General features: G+C 47.4%; 2 protein-coding genes across 6 annotated transcripts; both read left to right on the top strand.

Moving 5' to 3' along the window:
- Nucleotides 1-5,295: 5,295 nt before the first annotated feature.
- Nucleotides 5,296-10,358, top strand: LOC125507711 (kinesin-like protein KIN-14R). The gene is made up of 14 exons (XM_048672201.1): nt 5,296-5,707; nt 5,786-6,108; nt 6,201-6,396; nt 6,735-6,811; nt 6,909-7,008; nt 7,125-7,232; nt 7,319-7,495; nt 7,578-7,863; nt 7,940-8,101; nt 8,201-8,416; nt 8,504-8,541; nt 8,628-8,791; nt 8,886-9,011; nt 9,177-10,358. Exons 1-14 carry the CDS (start codon nt 5,557-5,559, stop codon nt 9,966-9,968), a joined length of 2,916 nt encoding a protein of 971 aa, XP_048528158.1. The 5' UTR covers nt 5,296-5,556; the 3' UTR covers nt 9,969-10,358.
- Nucleotides 10,359-12,553: 2,195 nt separating this feature from the next.
- Nucleotides 12,554-17,243, top strand: LOC125507712 (pentatricopeptide repeat-containing protein At2g33680). Of its 5 annotated transcripts, none has more exons than XR_007282945.1 (4): nt 12,554-14,902; nt 15,783-15,891; nt 16,249-16,447; nt 16,531-17,243. XR_007282945.1 is itself a non-coding variant. In XM_048672202.1 (2 exons), the coding sequence occupies exon 1, from the start codon at nt 12,669-12,671 to the stop codon at nt 14,880-14,882; it is 2,214 nt and encodes a 737-aa protein (XP_048528159.1). In that variant the 5' UTR covers nt 12,554-12,668; the 3' UTR covers nt 14,883-14,902; nt 15,372-15,756. The 5 variants fall into 5 exon arrangements, 1 of the variants encoding a protein (XP_048528159.1); XR_007282943.1 differs by having other exon boundaries at nt 16,249-16,287; XR_007282942.1 differs by lacking the exon at nt 15,783-15,891 and having other exon boundaries at nt 16,249-16,287.
- Nucleotides 17,244-17,335: the final 92 nt, after the last annotated feature.

Here is a 17,335-nt window from a genome sequence, read left to right on the forward strand (position 1 = left end):
GAGTTGGCATAGATCAAGATTAGGATTTGCCACTCCGATTGTCGGAGAGGTATCTCTGGGCCCTCTTGGTAATGCACATCACTATAAGCCTTGCAAGCAATGTGACTAATGAGTTAGTTGCGGAATGATGCATTACGGAACGAGTAAAGAGACTTGTCGGTAACGAGAATGAACTAGGTATTGAGATACTGACGATCGAATCTCGGGCAAGTAACATACCGATGACAAAGGGAACAACGTATGTTGTTATGCGGTTTAACCGATAAAGATCTTCGTAGAATATGTGGGAGCCAATATGAACATCCAGGTTCCGCTATTGGTTATTGACCGGAGACGTGTCTCGGTCATGTCTACATAGTTCTTGAACCTGTAGGGTCCGCACGCTTAACGTTCGGTGACGAGCGGTATTATGAGTTTATGTGTTTTGATGTACTGAAGATAGTTTGGAGTCCCGGATGTGATCATGGACATGACGAGGAGTCTTGAAATGGCCGAGACATAAAGATTGATATATTGGACGACTATATTCGGACACCGAATGAGTTCCGGGGGTCACCGGATATTTATCGGAGTGCCGGGGGTTATCGGAACCCCCGGGGGGACTAATGGGCCTACATGAGCCTTGTGAGAGAGACAGTGGAGGGGGCCTAGGGCTGGCCGCCTCCCCCCACTTGGGAGTCCGAATTGGACAAGGAGGGGGCGGCGCCCCCTCTTTCCTCCCTGTCTCCCTCTCCTTCCTTTCCCCTTCCCTCTTCCTAGTTGGATTATGAAAGGGGGAGTCCTACTCCTACTAGGAGGAGGACTCCCCCCTCTCCTTGGCGCGCCCCAAGGCCGGCCGGCCTCCCCCTTGCTCCTTTATATACGGGGGCAGAGGGCACCCTAGAACACACAAGTTGATTGTTTCCAGCCGTGTGCGGTGCCCCCCTCCACCATAATCCACCTCGGTCATATCGTCGTAGTGCTTAGGCGAAGCCCTGTGCCGGTAGCTTCATCATTACCGTCATCACGCCGTCGTGCTGACAAGCTCTCCCTCGACACTCTGCTGGATCGTGAATTCATGGGACGTCACCGAGCTGAACGTGTGCAGATCGCGGAGGTGCCGTACGTTCGGTACTAGGATCGGTCGATTGTGAAGACATACGACTACATCAACCGCGTTGTCATAACGCTTCCGCTTATGGTCTACGAGGGTACGTGGACAACACTCTCCCCTCTCGTTGCAATGCATCACCATGATCTTGCGTGTGCGTAGGAAAACTGTTGAAAATACTACGTTCCCAACAAGGTCGTCATTACTCATGAAACGGACGAAGGGCCCCGCCGTCGCCTTCCGTGGAGCCGGTGCGGACTCGGTCGGCCATTCCTTCAGCGACGACGAGATGAGGTGAAGGGAGGAGAGGGTGGCGGAGCACTCATTCTAGGGTTTCCACCGTGTCGCCAAGGAGGACGACGCGGGGGGCGGCACCAACTTGCCGATAAACATTTAGGGGGTTCATATTCGCCCATTCCAGTTAAAGATGCTCTAAGAGCATGGACAACATGGCTCCACCCAGCAAAATCTTATAAATTCTTTTGACAGCACAGCAAAATCTCGCAAATTTTACCTTGACAGCACACCAAAATCTCACATTTACGGTAGTAATTCAAGGAGATTGTGAGGATTTACTCGCCCATTAACTCCGGCGACAGCCATTGCCACACAAACCTCAGCTTTTCGTCCCCGTCCGAGGCTCCTTCGTCCGTCCGTCCACCCGCCGCCAGCAAGCATGCGACACCATTTAACAACGACTCCAGCCGAGCTTGAGCCCGGCCTAGACATTCAAATGAGGAAGGAAAGCAAGGCCCGCCCAATGGTCGCCTCCCCTGCCCCACAAATCCTCGATTCAAAACCCTCCTCCCTCCCCCATCTCCGACGAACTCGCGATCCACTCCTCCCCCCATTCCCCTCTCCCTCTCGCTTTCGCTTTCGCTCGAATCCGGAGAAAAATAAAATTAATTCTCCAACTAAAAATAACGCGACAGAGCGTTCACTACTAGAATGAAGAAAATGCAGCGCGGGCGACAAATGGTCTCATCTCACCTAAAAAGTAGACTTAAATCCCATATTACTTTTTGCGAGTAAAATCAAACCTGGATTCATGCAAGAGCGTGGAGAGCATGCCTATGCCCAGTAAAATCTCATAAATTTAGGTGACAACACAACAAAATCTCATTAAAAAGTTGATAACTCATCAAATTCAAGAATTCAATGAGGCTCTTAGGATTTATTCCCTGTTAATTCCAGCGACAACTATAACAGACACACATTAGCATGGACGCGCACGCCCGCAAGCCACACACCGCTCACCAGCGCCTGACCCACACCCCGCACCACCCCTCCACGCCGACCCGTGCCGGCACCATGCAATCCATAGGCCGCCATTACTCCTGAAATGGATGAAGGGCCCCACCGTCGCCTTCCTTGGAGCTGGTGCGGACTTCGTCGGCCGCCCCTCCAACGACGGCGAGACGATGTGAGAAGAAGTTGGCAGCGCACTCGATCTAGGGTTTCCACTGTGTCGCCAAGGAGGACGACGCAGGGGGCGGGGCCGACTTGCCGATAAAGATTTAGGGGGTTCAAATTTGCCCATTCCAAGTAAAGATGCTACAAGAGCATGGACAGCGTGGCTCTACCCAGCAAAATCTCATGAATTGTGTTGACAGCACAGCAAAATCTAATAAATTTTGGTGAAAGCACAGCAAAATCTCATAAATTCTATTGACGGCACAGCAAAATCACAATTACGGTGGTAATTCAAGGAGATTGTGATGATTTACTCCACCATTAACTCCGGCGACATCCATTGCCAGACAAACATCCGCTTTTCGTCCCCGTCCGAGGCTCCTTCGTCCGTCCGTCCGTCCGTCCGTCCACCTGCCGCCAGCAAGCACAGACGCAATGTCATTTCACAAGGACCCCAGCTGAGCCCGACCTTCCCTGGACTTCGAATTCGAAAGAGGAAGGAAGGAAATGCCCAATGATCACATGGTTGGGCCAAGTTTTTTGTCCGGATGACCCAAAAGGATCTGTCCATTGGAGTTGCCCTCATATCACCTACTATCTCGGTCCGGAAATACTTGTCTTCGAAATGGATAAAAAAAGATGTATATAGAAATAAAATACATCTATCTCTCAGACAAGTATTTTCGGATGGATGGAGTACTAGCTAAGAAAGCAAATCTATGTTAGACTATCTCAAAAAAATCTGCATTGAACCGAGAGCATGGAGAGCATGACTCTACCCAACAAAATCTCATAAAATTTGTTGACAACATAGCAAAATCTCATAAAAAAGTTGACAAAACAGCAAAATCTTATATTTACGGTAAGAATTAAACGAGATTCTGAGAATTTATTCCCCATTAATTTCAACGATAGCTATACTAGACAAACCTTAGCTTTTCGGTCGCGTCCCACGCTCCGTCCACTCGCCGGCAACATGCATGCAACACCATTTAAAAACGATCCGAGCCGAGCCCGACCTGGCATGCGTTTCAAATTCGAAAGACGAAGGAAAGAAACGCCCAATGGTCGCCTCCCCCAAATCTCCAATTCAAAACTCCCCCCCCCCCCCCCCCCCCCCCCCCCCCCCCCCCCCCCCATCTCTCTCCTCCTCCTCCGAACTTGCGATCTTTATTTTTAAAAGTAATTAGGATTGCGAGCAAACACGTAGGGCGGTGGCTCATGTAGCGCCATGTGCTTATTGCAATATTGGAGATTTGTTTTCTGCCTGGTTTTTCAGCTGATTTTCTTTATAGTTTTGTTAGGTTTTCTATTAAATTCTTTTTATTTTTTCAAAAATATTCAAGAGTATTTTGAATTTACAATTATATTCACGTTTTTTACAAATGAATTATACAATCTTTGTAAATTACAAAAACCATGGAGATGATAAATATATTTATGAATTGTAAAAAATGTTCATGGGTTTTCATATTGTTCACAAATCTGTAGAAATGGTTACGAATTTTTAAAAATGTTCATGTATTTAAGAAATATTTGCATATTCAATAACATGAAGAAAAGACTTAGTGAAATGTTCACAATTTTAGAAAACATTTATGAATTTAATGGGACTTTGCTTGCTATTACAGACAGTAGCTGCCGACCGAAGTAAATGTTCATGAATTTAAAATATATTCTCAATTTTTTAAAAAATATTCATAAATTTTAAAACTATTCACAAAAAATGAACATGAAAATGAATGGAAAACCCCAGTAGTAAAAAAAAGTATTGACAGAATGTTCTCAAAATTGGAAGGGCCATCCTACATGACTGGCCCAATAGCGCCTGCGGGGTGGTCTGCGTTTGCTCGAACGCCTCTACGAAATATGACTTGCCATAATAACTCTTGGGAGAAAAATAAAATTAATTCTCCAATTAAAAATGACGCGACAGAGCATTCACTACTAGAATGAACAAAATGCAGCACGGACGACAAATGGTCTCATCTCACCTAAAAAGTAGACTTAAATCCCATATTACTTTTTGCGAGTAAAAGCAAATCTGGATTCATGCAAGAGCGTGGAGAGCATGCCTATGCCCAGCAAAATCTCGTAAATTTAGTCGACAACACAACAAAATCTCATTAAAAAGTTGATAACTCATCAAATTCAAGAATTCAATGAGGCTCTTAGGGTTTATTCCCTATTAATTTCAGCGACAACTATAACAGACACACCTTAGCATGGACGCGCACGCCCGCAAGCCGCACACTGCTCACCAGCGCCCGACCCACACCCCGCACCACCCCGCCACACCGACCCCGCGCCGGCACCGTGCAATCCATAGGCCGCCATTACTCATGAAACGGACGAAGGGCCCCACCATCGCCTTCCTTGGAGCCGGTGCGGACTCCGTCGTCCGCTCCTCCAGCGACGGCGAGACGAGGTGAAGAAGAGGTTGGCGGCGCACTCGATCTAGGGTTTCCATTGTGTTGCCAAGGAGGACGACGCAGGGGGCGGGGCTGACTTGCCGATGAAGATTTAGGGGGTTCAAATTTTGCCCATTTTTCCAAGTAAAGATGCTACAAGAGCATGGACAGTGGCTCTACCCAGCAAAATCTCATGAATTGTGTCGACAGCACGGCAAAATCTAATAAATTTTGTTGGCAGCACAGCAAAATCTCACAAAATTTATTTTGACAGCCCAGCAAGATCTCACATTTACGGTGGTAATTCAAGGAGATTGTGAGGATTTACTCCACCATTAACCCCGGCGACAGCCATTGCCAGACAAACCTCCGCTTTTCGTCCCCGTCCGAGGCTCCTCCGTCCGTCCGGCCACCCGCCGCCAGCACGCGACGCCATTTAACAAGGACCCCAGCCGAGCCCGAGCCCGGCCTGGACATTCGAAAGAGGAAGGAAAGCAAGGCCCGCCCAACGGTCGCCTCCCCTCCCCCACAAATCCTCGATTCAAAACCCTCCCTCCTCCCCCCATCTCCGACGAACTCGCGATCCGTTCCTCCCCCCCTTTCCCTCTCGCTTTCGCTTTCGCTCGAGTCCGAATCCGGACGATGGAGGAGGGGAGCAGCGAGGCCGTCCAGGACGGCGGGGCGCTGTCCGCCGCGTCGGTGGGGACGGAGGCGGTCACGGCGGCGGCGGTCAGGAAGACGGTGAAGATGTCCGACGCCCGCGACTTCATCCCCTGCGCCGCCGTCAGCGAGGGTACGTTCTTGCGCGAGCGGATCTAGGTCGCCTGGTTCCGGGGGATTAATTATCTTGTTTTTCTCTCTCTGGCTTCAGGGGATTATTCCAGATCCTCGGGGTCGTCGTCGGCGGCGGCGGCCCTGCCGGACGTCGCCAGCTGCACCGGCTCGTCGGAGGCCGCCCCGCGCGACGACGCGGACGCGGAAGCGGAGATGCACCACACGCCCGACTACACCCGGAGGGGGCCAGCGGGCCGCCTCCGGATCGCGCCGCTCGAGCTCTTCTCTGCGGCCCCGTCGTCTCCGGCGGTGCCCCGTCCCCCCGCCAAAACCGCCGACGCCGAAGCCGCCGCTGACGACGGTGCTGCTGCGCCGGAGGCCGTTCCGGGTGGAGGGGCGCAGATCGTGCACATTGACAAGGTAACGGCTTCAAGATTCGCCTCAGAATTCTCCTCTTGTTGTTGTCCTTGGTGGTGGCTAGTATACAAATCAATCTCTGCATTTTGTTGCAGGGCAATGGCGACTGCTGTGGCCAGCTGAGGCAGGAGTACGACTCACTCCTGAGGGAGAAAGGCGAGTGCAGGAGGGTGCTGGAGGATCTCATGAGGGAGAATGAGCTCAAGACCAAGGAGTGCCGCGAGGCGCAGACGTCCCTGCGCGACCTGCAGATGGAGCTGATGCGCAAGTCCATGCACGTCGGCTCTCTCGGTAAGAAGAACTTGTCTCAACTGCAGATGCGCTTGTTCACTGACAGTAGGAGCAGACTGAATTTTACCAGTTGTATCTTCTTCTTCTGCGATTAAAACAAACAAATCAACGACAGAGTTGCAGCAAACTTATTTTATCAGTTCTTTCTTCTGTGATGATCAAAACAAATCCACAGCAGTTGTTCCATGGTAGTTGCAGCAAACTGACTTTTATCAGTTGTATCATCTGTAATCAAACAATGGTGTTAGTCTTGATAATTGTTACAACTAGAACTTTCATGTTTAGGCTTTCCCTTGCTGATTGGGAACATTTTTGTGAAACTTTTGCTATTCATGCAGCATTTGCAGTGGAAGGGCAAGTGAAAGAGAAGACTCGTTGGTGCCAACTACTGAAAGACCTGAGTGAGAAATTTAAGGTGTATATTTGACCTCAAGTTTTTGTTTGTTTTTACAGTACACTCTTAAGCTTGGCAGAGTGAATGGACTTACACACTTTATTGTGATGATCTGCAGGCGTTAAAGACAGAACACCAGATTTTACTGAAAGAATCAGAGGAATACAAAAGGTGTTTGTCAGATGCTACACAGATGACTACAACAATTCATCAATATGGTATGTTTGCAGAGTGGTTAACCAAACTGAACTAGTTGTGTACTCTTCAGTTTTCTTTTCTGTATCTACCTCCCACTAAAGGAAACAAACATGGTTTCTTTTTTTCATTTCAACAGTGAGCCAATATGCAAATTTGGAATCTGAATTTAAGGACCTGAAAGAGAAGTTCAGTGAGGAAGCAAAGGAACGCAAGGATCTTTACAACAAGCTTATAGAGCTCAAAGGTAAGCTGGTTATTCTGGTATCAGTTTATTCGTTGTTACTGCGATAAATTGACAGTAGGACTTAATGTGACTTGCACATTGCTTAGGTAACATAAGAGTATTTTGCCGCTGTCGGCCACTAAACACGGAAGAAACAGCAGAAGGAGCGTCAATGGCGATCGACTTTGATTCTGCAAAAGATGGAGAGCTCATTGTTAGAGGCCATGTATCATCGAAGAAAGTCTTCAAATTCGATTCAGTCTTCAACCCTGAAGAAGACCAAGGTAATTCACTCGTAGATGCAGTTACTCACCTTGCATCGTTCCTCATGTTTTTAACAGTTTATCGTCTTCAACTTATATACAGAGAAAGTGTTTGAGAAAACTGCCCCATTTGCAACTTCGGTATTGGATGGATTCAATGTTTGTATCTTCGCTTACGGGCAAACCGGCACTGGCAAAACATTTACAATGGAAGGAACTGAAGGTGCTCGAGGGGTTAACTACAGAATTCTGGATGAGCTCTTCCGAGTAGTCAAGGACAGACATGACCTCTTCCAATACGAGATTACTGTTAGTGCCTTGGAAGTATACAACGAACAAATTCATGATTTGCTCCTAACAGGGTCCCAACCAAGCACAACAACAAAAAGGTACGTCACTTGTGAGTTATATCATCAGATACAACATTGTGTGAAGATACTGTACATCATGATACCTTGTGCACAGGCTAGAAGTGAGACAAGTTGCAGAAGGAGTTCATCATGTACCAGGACTGGTTGAAGCACGAGTCAGTAACATGGATGAGGCCTGGGATGTCCTGCAAACTGGAAGCAAAGCCAGAGTTGTTGGTTCCACAAATGCTAACGAGCACAGCAGCCGATCGCACTGGTCAGTACCTTGATGTTCTTACCGCTGCTCACCAGTTTTCCATTCACTTGCACTAAGTAGTGGATTGTAAAATCATGTCCTAACTAATTTTCCATTCAGTATACATTGCGTGATGGTCAAAGGAGAAAACTTGATGAATGGAGAACGCACAAACAGTAAGCTGTGGCTCATTGACCTAGCCGGAAGTGAGCGTGTGGCAAAGACAGATGCTCAAGGCGAACGACTGAAAGAAGCACAGAATATTAACAAGTCCCTTTCTGCACTTGGAGATGTCATATCTGCTCTTGCAACTAAGAGCCAGCATATACCCTTCAGGTTTCAAACTTTCAAACCTTGGTTATAGTTTGCACTGGTGATTTATATACAAGATCTCACTAACATATTTATTTGTCAAACTGGCAGGAACTCAAAGTTAACGCACTTGCTGCAAGACTCACTGAGTACGCAATTTTGTTTTCTTCTCCTTATGCTGGTTTGATTTGAACCTATCCTTTAGTTTTGGCGATAATGTGTGTAAGCACTGCAGGTGGAGACTCCAAAACTTTGATGTTTGTTCAAATTAGCCCCAACGAAAATGACGTGGGCGAAACTCTCTGCTCGCTTAACTTTGCGAGCAGGGTGAGGGGAATAGAGCTTGGACAGGCAAGGAAACAAGTTGATGTTGGAGAACTATCAAGATATAAGCTTATGGTACTCTACTGCCCTTCCTGCTAATCCATATTTTAATACAACTTTAACCTCTGGATGTCTAAAATCTGAATGCATGCTCTTGTTGTTCTGCTAGGTTGGCAGAGCCAAACAGGACTGCAAGAGCAAAGATGCTCAGATCAAGAGCATGGAAGAAACAATCCAATCCCTTGAAGCCAAGAACAAGGCCAAGGACCTGCTCACCATGAATCTCCAAGATAAGGTACTTCGCGCCGCCTTCGACTTCTTTCAGCATCCCATTTTAACCACCATGGCTTAAATAGTGCAGGTTGCATTGCAACCACCATGGCTGAAATAGTACAAGCTGCCTTGTCACTGCTATGCATGAAGAATCATCATGTTCATCGTTGATCATCTTTCTTTTCAGATCAAAGAGTTGGAATCACAGCTGCTGGTCGAGAGGAAGATAGCGAGGCAGCACGTCGACAACAAGATCGCCCAAGACGTCGAGCGAAAGCAGCAGCAGCAGCAGCAGCAGCAGCAAGGCCTCAAGGAAGAGAACAACACCTACATGAGAAGCCCCATGTCAGAGAGGAACCTCAACAGCACCATGGAGAGACCGCCACTATCAGCAGCACCCAAAAAGGACCTCGGGATGATGGCGAAGCAGACGTTCTCGGACAGCAACAACAGCGACACCTACAGCTTCAACCAGCTCATGTCTCTGGCGGAGGAGAAGGAGAACACCAACCCAGACGCCGCAAAGGCCAGGCGGGTCTCGCTCTGCAACGGAGGGGCGCACCAGCCCCGCCGCAGCTCGCTCATCCCGCTGCTGCGCCGCAACTCGCTGATGCCACTCCCCGCAGCCGGCGGTGCCAAGACGCCGGCGCCTGCAGCAGCGTCACCGCTTGACAAGATCAAGGAGTACTCCTCGCCGCCATTGAGCTCGCCTCCCGTTATGTCCAACGACAAGGGCAGCAGGAGCAAGAGGATCAACAGCATCCTGCGGCGCAGCCTGCAGAAGAAGGTGGTCATCAGGCCGCCACAGTCGGGGCAGGCGGGGAGGAGGGCCGGCGCCGCTGCTGCCGCCGCCGCACAGGGCATCGACAGCGCTCGCCGGGCGGCCGCGCGGCGCGTGCCGGCGAGTGGCGGTCCCGGCGGCGGTGCGCCCAGGGGGGGCGTGCACAACAGGGACAAGGAGAGAGGCTGGAACCACTGATGATGATGAAGAGGCGTCAGTCAGCTGAGCTCTGGTGATGAAGAGATCTGTAGATCTGGTAGAAAAAAAGAAGGTTAGATGTTTATAGTTTTGAGTTTGAGTTCTCGCCTATTGTGAGAGAACAGCTCTGGGTTTCTTCTTCTTTTATTTGTTACTCCCTCCGTCCCATAATATAAGAACGTTTTTTATACTAGTATAGTGCAAAAAACGCCCTTATATTATGGGACGGAGGGAGTATTTGTTATAGAGATTTGGCGAGTGGTGGATCTGGCTGTCAGATGAAATGTCATCATCTGCCCACGAAACAAATTTGCTGATTCTCATCAGGTTTGCAAGTGCTTCCGGTTTGAGTGTGAGAACTGAGAAGTCTTATACATCCTCAGTTAAGCATGTGAGTTGTGTTCTTTTCTTGCGTTCAGTGTACAACGGGGGACTCAGCTCTTATATTTTGAGGTCAGTTATTATGGCAGTGATTTTCAAGTTGCCAAGGGGGGTCTGGAAGGCCATAGCAGAATGAGACGGCTGCCTTTTAGTGCGGAGATGATGATCTTGGAAATAAGATGCATTGATTTGCGTGATGAAAGATGTGCATGTCGAAGAAAAAGGAAGGGGGTGAGATTTAGGGTTTAGGGTTTAGGGTTTAGGGTTTAGGGTTTAGGGTTTAGGGTTTAGGGTGCGGAGATTTAGAGACCTTTATATCTTTAATCTCATTATGTTAGCAAAGCGGTGTTGGTGACTAATTCAGAACCTAGATTTTTATGTGCGTGTGTCCTTGGCGCAAGATTATCCCTCTCACTCCCCTCTAATCCTCTCCAATCTCTTTGGAGAGAGGATCAACAGACAAGGCCTCAATTTTATTTCCTGACGCAGATGACAAGTACTGATTCGGTGCGTTTGCATTCGGCATATCTGTTCGTCTGAGAGGTGTTTGGTGGGCGTAAGGGTGGAAAGTGACAACGAAAAATACTCTATGAGAAAATGCATATTCAAATCCAAAACATCCGCATCCAAATTAAAACGGAAATGGAATTGAAAGATATCCGAGTTTATTTTACAGACACGAATAAATTTTGCACACAAGTATGAATACTGAATTGGACACAAACATAGCACGGGATTCTGACACAAATATGAATATGGAAGTGGATACATTTGTATCTGAATAAAATTTTGTGCGCTAAATTAAGTAATTCTAGCCCCAGTATGCCAATTATCCAACAACAAAGCCTAATATGTTGTCAGATTTTAGTTTTTGTATGATTAAACTTCGGTATTATTATGCATTACGGTAGTATTTATTGACTTTTTATACCTTGCAAGTTGATTATTTTGTATCACATAGCTATTGTCTTATTTCTTTAACTAATATATCGCTATTATTCGTATCCGTTTCGAATTGAGTAACATCCGATATGTATCTATATTCAAGTAACATCCAATCCGCATTTGTATCCAATAACATCCGTATTCACATTCATATTTGTTTTGAAAATATGAAAACGGTAGTGGTAAGAGCACTATTCGATCCGTACCAATCCGTTGCCACCCGTGTGCATGTTGCTTAGGTTTTGTTGCGATTATTATTGATGTCCACTCACTCGCTGTAATGGGTTCTTCGTATCGACAGGCTAGGGCTAGCCCTTCACATAGAAGAATGACACGTGACATTGTAAGGTTGTTTATGAGTCTTAAAGAGATGTGAAATGAGATAAATTTGATTTTTTGTATGTGGTTTCGCAAAATTTATACTCGAGCTTTCCTTCAAAAACTGCCACTCGGGGCGTTAATGTCTTGATTACTACTACATCATTTCCTGTTTTATAAAAAGGCACATGTCTAGTCTTAATTGAAGTTTGACCAACATAACAGACTTTATGTATGTTAAATCGGTTTTGCTAATTGTGACGCCCTAATTTTTTCAGCACGTCAGTCAATTCCGTGCAACATTAGCCCAAAGCTGGGGATGGCGTGAGGAACAACAGCGATGAGCATTGGCCACAATGAGACCAAGCTAGGACATCGTCGAAGCCGGGGACAAACGATGTGAGCAGCAACAAGCTGCGACGTCTCATGTGGAGGCGAGAAAGAAACTTAATGTGTGTGTGATGATGTGCGGGGGGGAGGGGGGGGGGCAGGGAGGGTGCAGGAGGGCTGCTCATCAGTGCAGAACTGCTGACAGATGGCCGGGGAGGTGGCAAACATGGCGATGGAGCGAGGTCGAGGGAAGGGCGGGGTGGTGAGGAGACGACAGCCGCCGGCCACGATGGGCATAGGCATGCGGGTAGGTCTGGATAGGCCCGTGCTACGCGAGAAAGAAGGATAAGTGGTTAAAGATAAACAATATTCAATCTGTTTTGGGCCGTTGGATGAAGATCTAGCGGTCTAAGATAAAAGTGATTGATGGAATAACTTTTCCAGGTGCCTGATGTATAGGCGCTCCCATGTAAAAATTCCATTTTTAATGATATATAATTTGTAGTATTTTATTGATCAAATTGTCCATGAGTTTTTTTTTAACCAGAAAGGAGAGACTACACCATTTGCACCTCTTTTATTTGTTTTATTTTCAGGTTATAGCTGCCGCTCGAGGCACCAGCCCGCTCGCCGCCTGCCCCGGCCGCCTGCTCGCCCCGGCCACCCGCTCGCCGCTCGCCGTCGCCGCCCGCTCGCCGCCCGCCCCGGCCGCCCGCCCGCACGTGAATGGCAGGCGCGGCGCCCTCCGCCTCCGCGCGCCAGATATCCCACACGCACTTCATCGAGCAGCTCCGCCGCGCCGCCCGCGCCCGCGACGGCGAGGCGCTCCACGCCTGGGCGCTCAAGTCCGGCGCCGCGTCCCACGCGCCCGTCTCCAACTCCCTCATCACCTTCTACGCCTCCCTCCCGCGGCCGCTCCTCGCCGCGGCCCTGGCCGTCTTCGCGGGCATCCCCGCCGCCGCCCGCGACGTCGCCTCCTGGAACTCCCTGCTCAACCCGCTCTCGCACCACCACCCGCGCGCCGCGCTCTCCCACTTCCAATCCATGCTCTTCTCCTCCTCGCCCGCCATCCTCCCGTCCCCGCATTCCTTCGCCGCCGTCTTCACGGCCGCCGCCCGCGCGCGCTCCGCGTCCGCCGGGGCAGCCGCCCACGCCCTCGCTTGCAAGGTCCCCTCGGCTGGCTCCAACGTGTTCGTGTCCACCTCTCTGCTCAACATGTACTGTAAGCTGGGCCTCGTCCCCGATGCCCGGAGAGTGTTCGACGAAATGCCGGTGCGGAACGAGTTCTCTTGGGCCGCTATGGTGGCAGGCTATGCTTCCACAAAGTGCTCCGAGGAGGCCTTTGAGATCTTCCAGCTGATGCTTGCGGAGTGCCCGTCGCAGAAAAACGAGTTTGTGGCCACGGCTGTTCTTAGTGCGGTCAGTGTGCCGTCGGGCTTGCCGATGGGGGTGCAGCTACATGGGTTGGTTGTGAAGGATGGGTTGGTGGTGTTTGTGTCGGTTGAGAACTCGCTCGTCACAATGTATGCAAAGGCTGGGTGTATGGATGCAGCATTACATGTGTTTGCGTCGTCTAAGGAGAGGAACTCCATCACTTGGTCCGCGATGATCACTGGCTACGCGCAGAATGGGAATGCAGAAAGCGCATTTAGAATGTTCTTGCAGATGCTTTCTGCGGGGTTTTCACCAACTGAGTTCACTTTGGTTGGGGTGCTCAATGCGTGTAGTGATGTGGGAGCATTGATGGAAGGAAGGCAGACACATGGTTTGATGGTGAAGCTTGGGTTTGAGGCGCAGGTGTATGTGAAGAGCGCACTGGTGGACATGTATGCCAAATGCGGCTGTATTACTGATGCAAAGGAAGGTTTTGATCAATTTCATGAGCTTGACATTGTCCTTTGGACGGCCATGGTTGCCGGGCATGTGCAGAATGGGGAGCATGAGGAAGCCTTGAGATTGTATGCCAGGATGGACAAGGAGGGCATCATTCCGACTAACTTGACTATAACCAGTGTTCTTAGAGCATGTGCTGGCCTTGCAGCATTGGAGCCAGGGAAGCAATTGCACACGCAAATCCTCAAGTTCGGATTTGGTTTGGGGTCTTCTGTCGGAAGTGCCTTGTCTACAATGTATTCAAAGTGTGGAAACCTTGACGATGGCATGGTTATATTCAGAAGGATGCCTCATAAGGATGTTATTGCATGGAACTCGATCATTTCTGGATTCTCTCAAAATGGACGTGGAAATGAAGCACTTGACCTGTTTGAGGAAATGAAGCTAGAGGGCACTGCTCCAGATCATATAACATTCATTAATGTGTTATGTGCTTGTAGTCACATGGGCCTAGTTGACAGAGGATGGATTTACTTTAGGTCAATGACCAAAGACTATGGTTTAACTCCTCGGCTGGATCATTATGCTTGCATGGTTGATATTCTTAGCCGAGCAGGGATGCTAAATGAAGCAAAAGATTTCATAGAGTCCATTAGTATTGACCATGGAACATGTTTGTGGCGTATATTATTGGGAGCATGTCGCAGTATACGGGATTTTGATGTCGGAGCATATGCTGGTGAGCAGCTGATGGAGTTAGGTACTGGGGACTCCTCTGCATATATATTGTTGTCAAACATCTATGCTGCCCAGAGAAAATGGACTGATGTTGAGCGGGTGAGGCATTTGATGAGACATCGGGGAGTTAGCAAAGATCCAGGATGCAGCTGGGTTGAGCTTAACAGCAGAATTCATGTGTTTGTTGTTGGGGAGCAGCAACATCCTGAGGCGGAAAATATAAATACAGAGTTGAGAAGGCTCGCTAAACACATGAAGGACGAAGGGTACCGTCCAACATCTAAATTTTCATGGGATGAAGAACTGGATACATTGAGAGGATCTCATGAAGAAGATCAATTCGAGTTGATATCGGCAGTTTCTAGCTGACTTCTCAAATGACAAGAACAGTGAGTACTTTAATTGTTTCTTCTTGAATTTGGAAAATGTAACTAACAAAAGCTACGCTGTGAAATTTTGTGGCAGTATTTATGCTGAACTTACTCCATGCAAAACGAATTCACTGTTTCTATGCATCATTGTTAAGTGTCATTTTAGTTGGCGTTCATTAGCTTAGCTGATATGCTCCTACTGTGTAACTCAGTGTTAGTGCCATTAGAATTCTTCCCAGTTTTATGAATAAAATCGTCCTGCTGTGGAATTGCAGAAGTGCTAGCTTGATATTGTTTTCCCAGTATAATTATTTTTGGCTCTACACCACGTGTAAATCCCCTTTTCCAGAGTTTTTCTTTTTGGGTACTTCGTTCAGTATCCTCATTCTTTTTCACTCTTAAGCAAACCAAGTAACAAGATGATAAAATGTAAAGTATCAGTAAGTTCAACTCATAGATAATTAAACTTTGTAAATGACGCCTGCAGCACATCAACTTGGTAGGAGAGAGCACTCATCATCTCCCAAACATGGCAGTAAATGCACCCACCATGGTTACACTGTTAACGAAAGGTTTGTGATATACTCTAAGGCAGCAAGTGATGGTGAATGCCAACAAATTTCTCAAGGCCTTGTTTGGCACTAGAGTTTTTGGAGAGTATTTACGTGATTATCCCGGCCCATCCCAAAAACCCTGTCGAACCTCAACGGACCGTTCGGTGGGCCGTTTTCACACGGGTTCAGTCCCCATAATCCCCCACGAACCCTACCCCTCCCTGTGTAACTCGATACACTCCTCTCCCCTCGTGTATCTTCTATATTTTCTACGCCATATTGTCACTCTTTTTCTTCTGTCTCTTGTGAATTTAAGTGACGCTGCACTTTTTTTTTTCACTTAGGCTGATGTGACCGTAAAGCGACACCTGTAACTAAAGATGGACAAAAATTCAGTAATGTTCATACAGAAAATCATGGATGCACACCATCTATTCAGTTTGTAACAGCAAAGTAAGAGTGCGTTTTATTTAACTTTTTTTGGTAATCAGAAAAATAATAGAATATGTTGTTGCCGTCAATCATTAATTTCCATTAATGTCATTTGTTAACTCCCAGATCCGCGCTTACTAAGCAATGCTTTTTTTCTTTCCAAGCATGCGCAGTGAGTACCCATGCTGGAAATAGACAATTCCTCCTCTGATTAGTGTTCTTCTTTCAATACTTTTATTTGGTTATATTTTTCCCTTTTTAGGATCAGATATATTGGTCAGGTTTTTTGTTTCTTTGGAGGCATTTGTAGATATGTCAGTTTCAGTTTCAGCTGCAGCATTGCAAGCTAATCTTCCTGTTTATATATTTTATTTGCAGGGTAATGTGTTACAACTAAGAGTGCAACCGACATGAATGGTAAATATCGAACTTTATTGCACACGTCCACCTACCCATGTCTTTTTAATGTTGTCAATTCTTGCAGTCTCAGTTATCTTTTTAACATGTCATTTTGTTCAGCCTAATGAGCTCATAAGTGTGACAACCTTACCCTATGATAATCATAATCCCCCTCATGGTAAACAGAGTGAACTGTAACTAGAGATATATGCTTTAGCACCTGGCCCAATTAATTATATCCACCATTATATCTTTGTGCAGCACTACAAACAACACAAACTCAGGAAACATTTCAGGACAAGTGGAATAATAATGCCACTAAGAAAAATATATATCAAAGTACTATGCATCACATATATCAAGGGCAAGGAGAGGAGGACGGCAGCCGAGGAGAGGAGGACGGCAGCCGAGGAGAGGAGGGCGGCGACCGAGGAGAAGAAGACGGAGGTTGAGGAAAGGAATGTGGTCATGGAAGAGAGAATCAAAAGCATTGAACAAGAGCAAAAGTTCATGTTCATGGACACAAGTGGTCTTGGTGACAAGGCGAAAGCATACGTGGAGCTTTGTCGCGATCAAGTGTTGGCGGTGAGGTCTATTGGAGGCTTCATGATGGGAGGATTCATGGGAGGCATGAGAGGAGCCATGGGCGCCATGGGAGGAGGCATGGGTGGTGCAATGGATGGGAATGAAAAACAATGGTGCCAAACTGCCAATGATGTCAATGGTGGCATTGGAGAAGAAGCAATCAATGGAGAGGAAGCAAGCCATGAAGAAGATGCAAGCACAACTAATGGCAATGAAGGCAATGCCATTTGAGAGGCTATGCATTCATTTTGTATGCACTTTTGTTTTTGTTTGCGATGCACAATGATTGTGGTTTGAATTTGAATTTGATATACGGATGATTGAACTTGAATTTGATATGTTGATGATCATATGTGTTGTGATCTTGCAAAGTTTTAATCATGCCGTCATGTGTTTGTTTCAATATGTATGCAATTGCGAAGTAAAAAAGGAAGAAGGCCAAATTTTTAGGGTACCAAATTGCAGAATTTTTTCTCAAAAC

This window comes from Triticum urartu, chromosome 5, assembly GCF_003073215.2.
Source record: "Triticum urartu cultivar G1812 chromosome 5, Tu2.1, whole genome shotgun sequence".
In the NCBI taxonomy this organism is placed as follows: domain Eukaryota; kingdom Viridiplantae; phylum Streptophyta; class Magnoliopsida; order Poales; family Poaceae; genus Triticum; species Triticum urartu.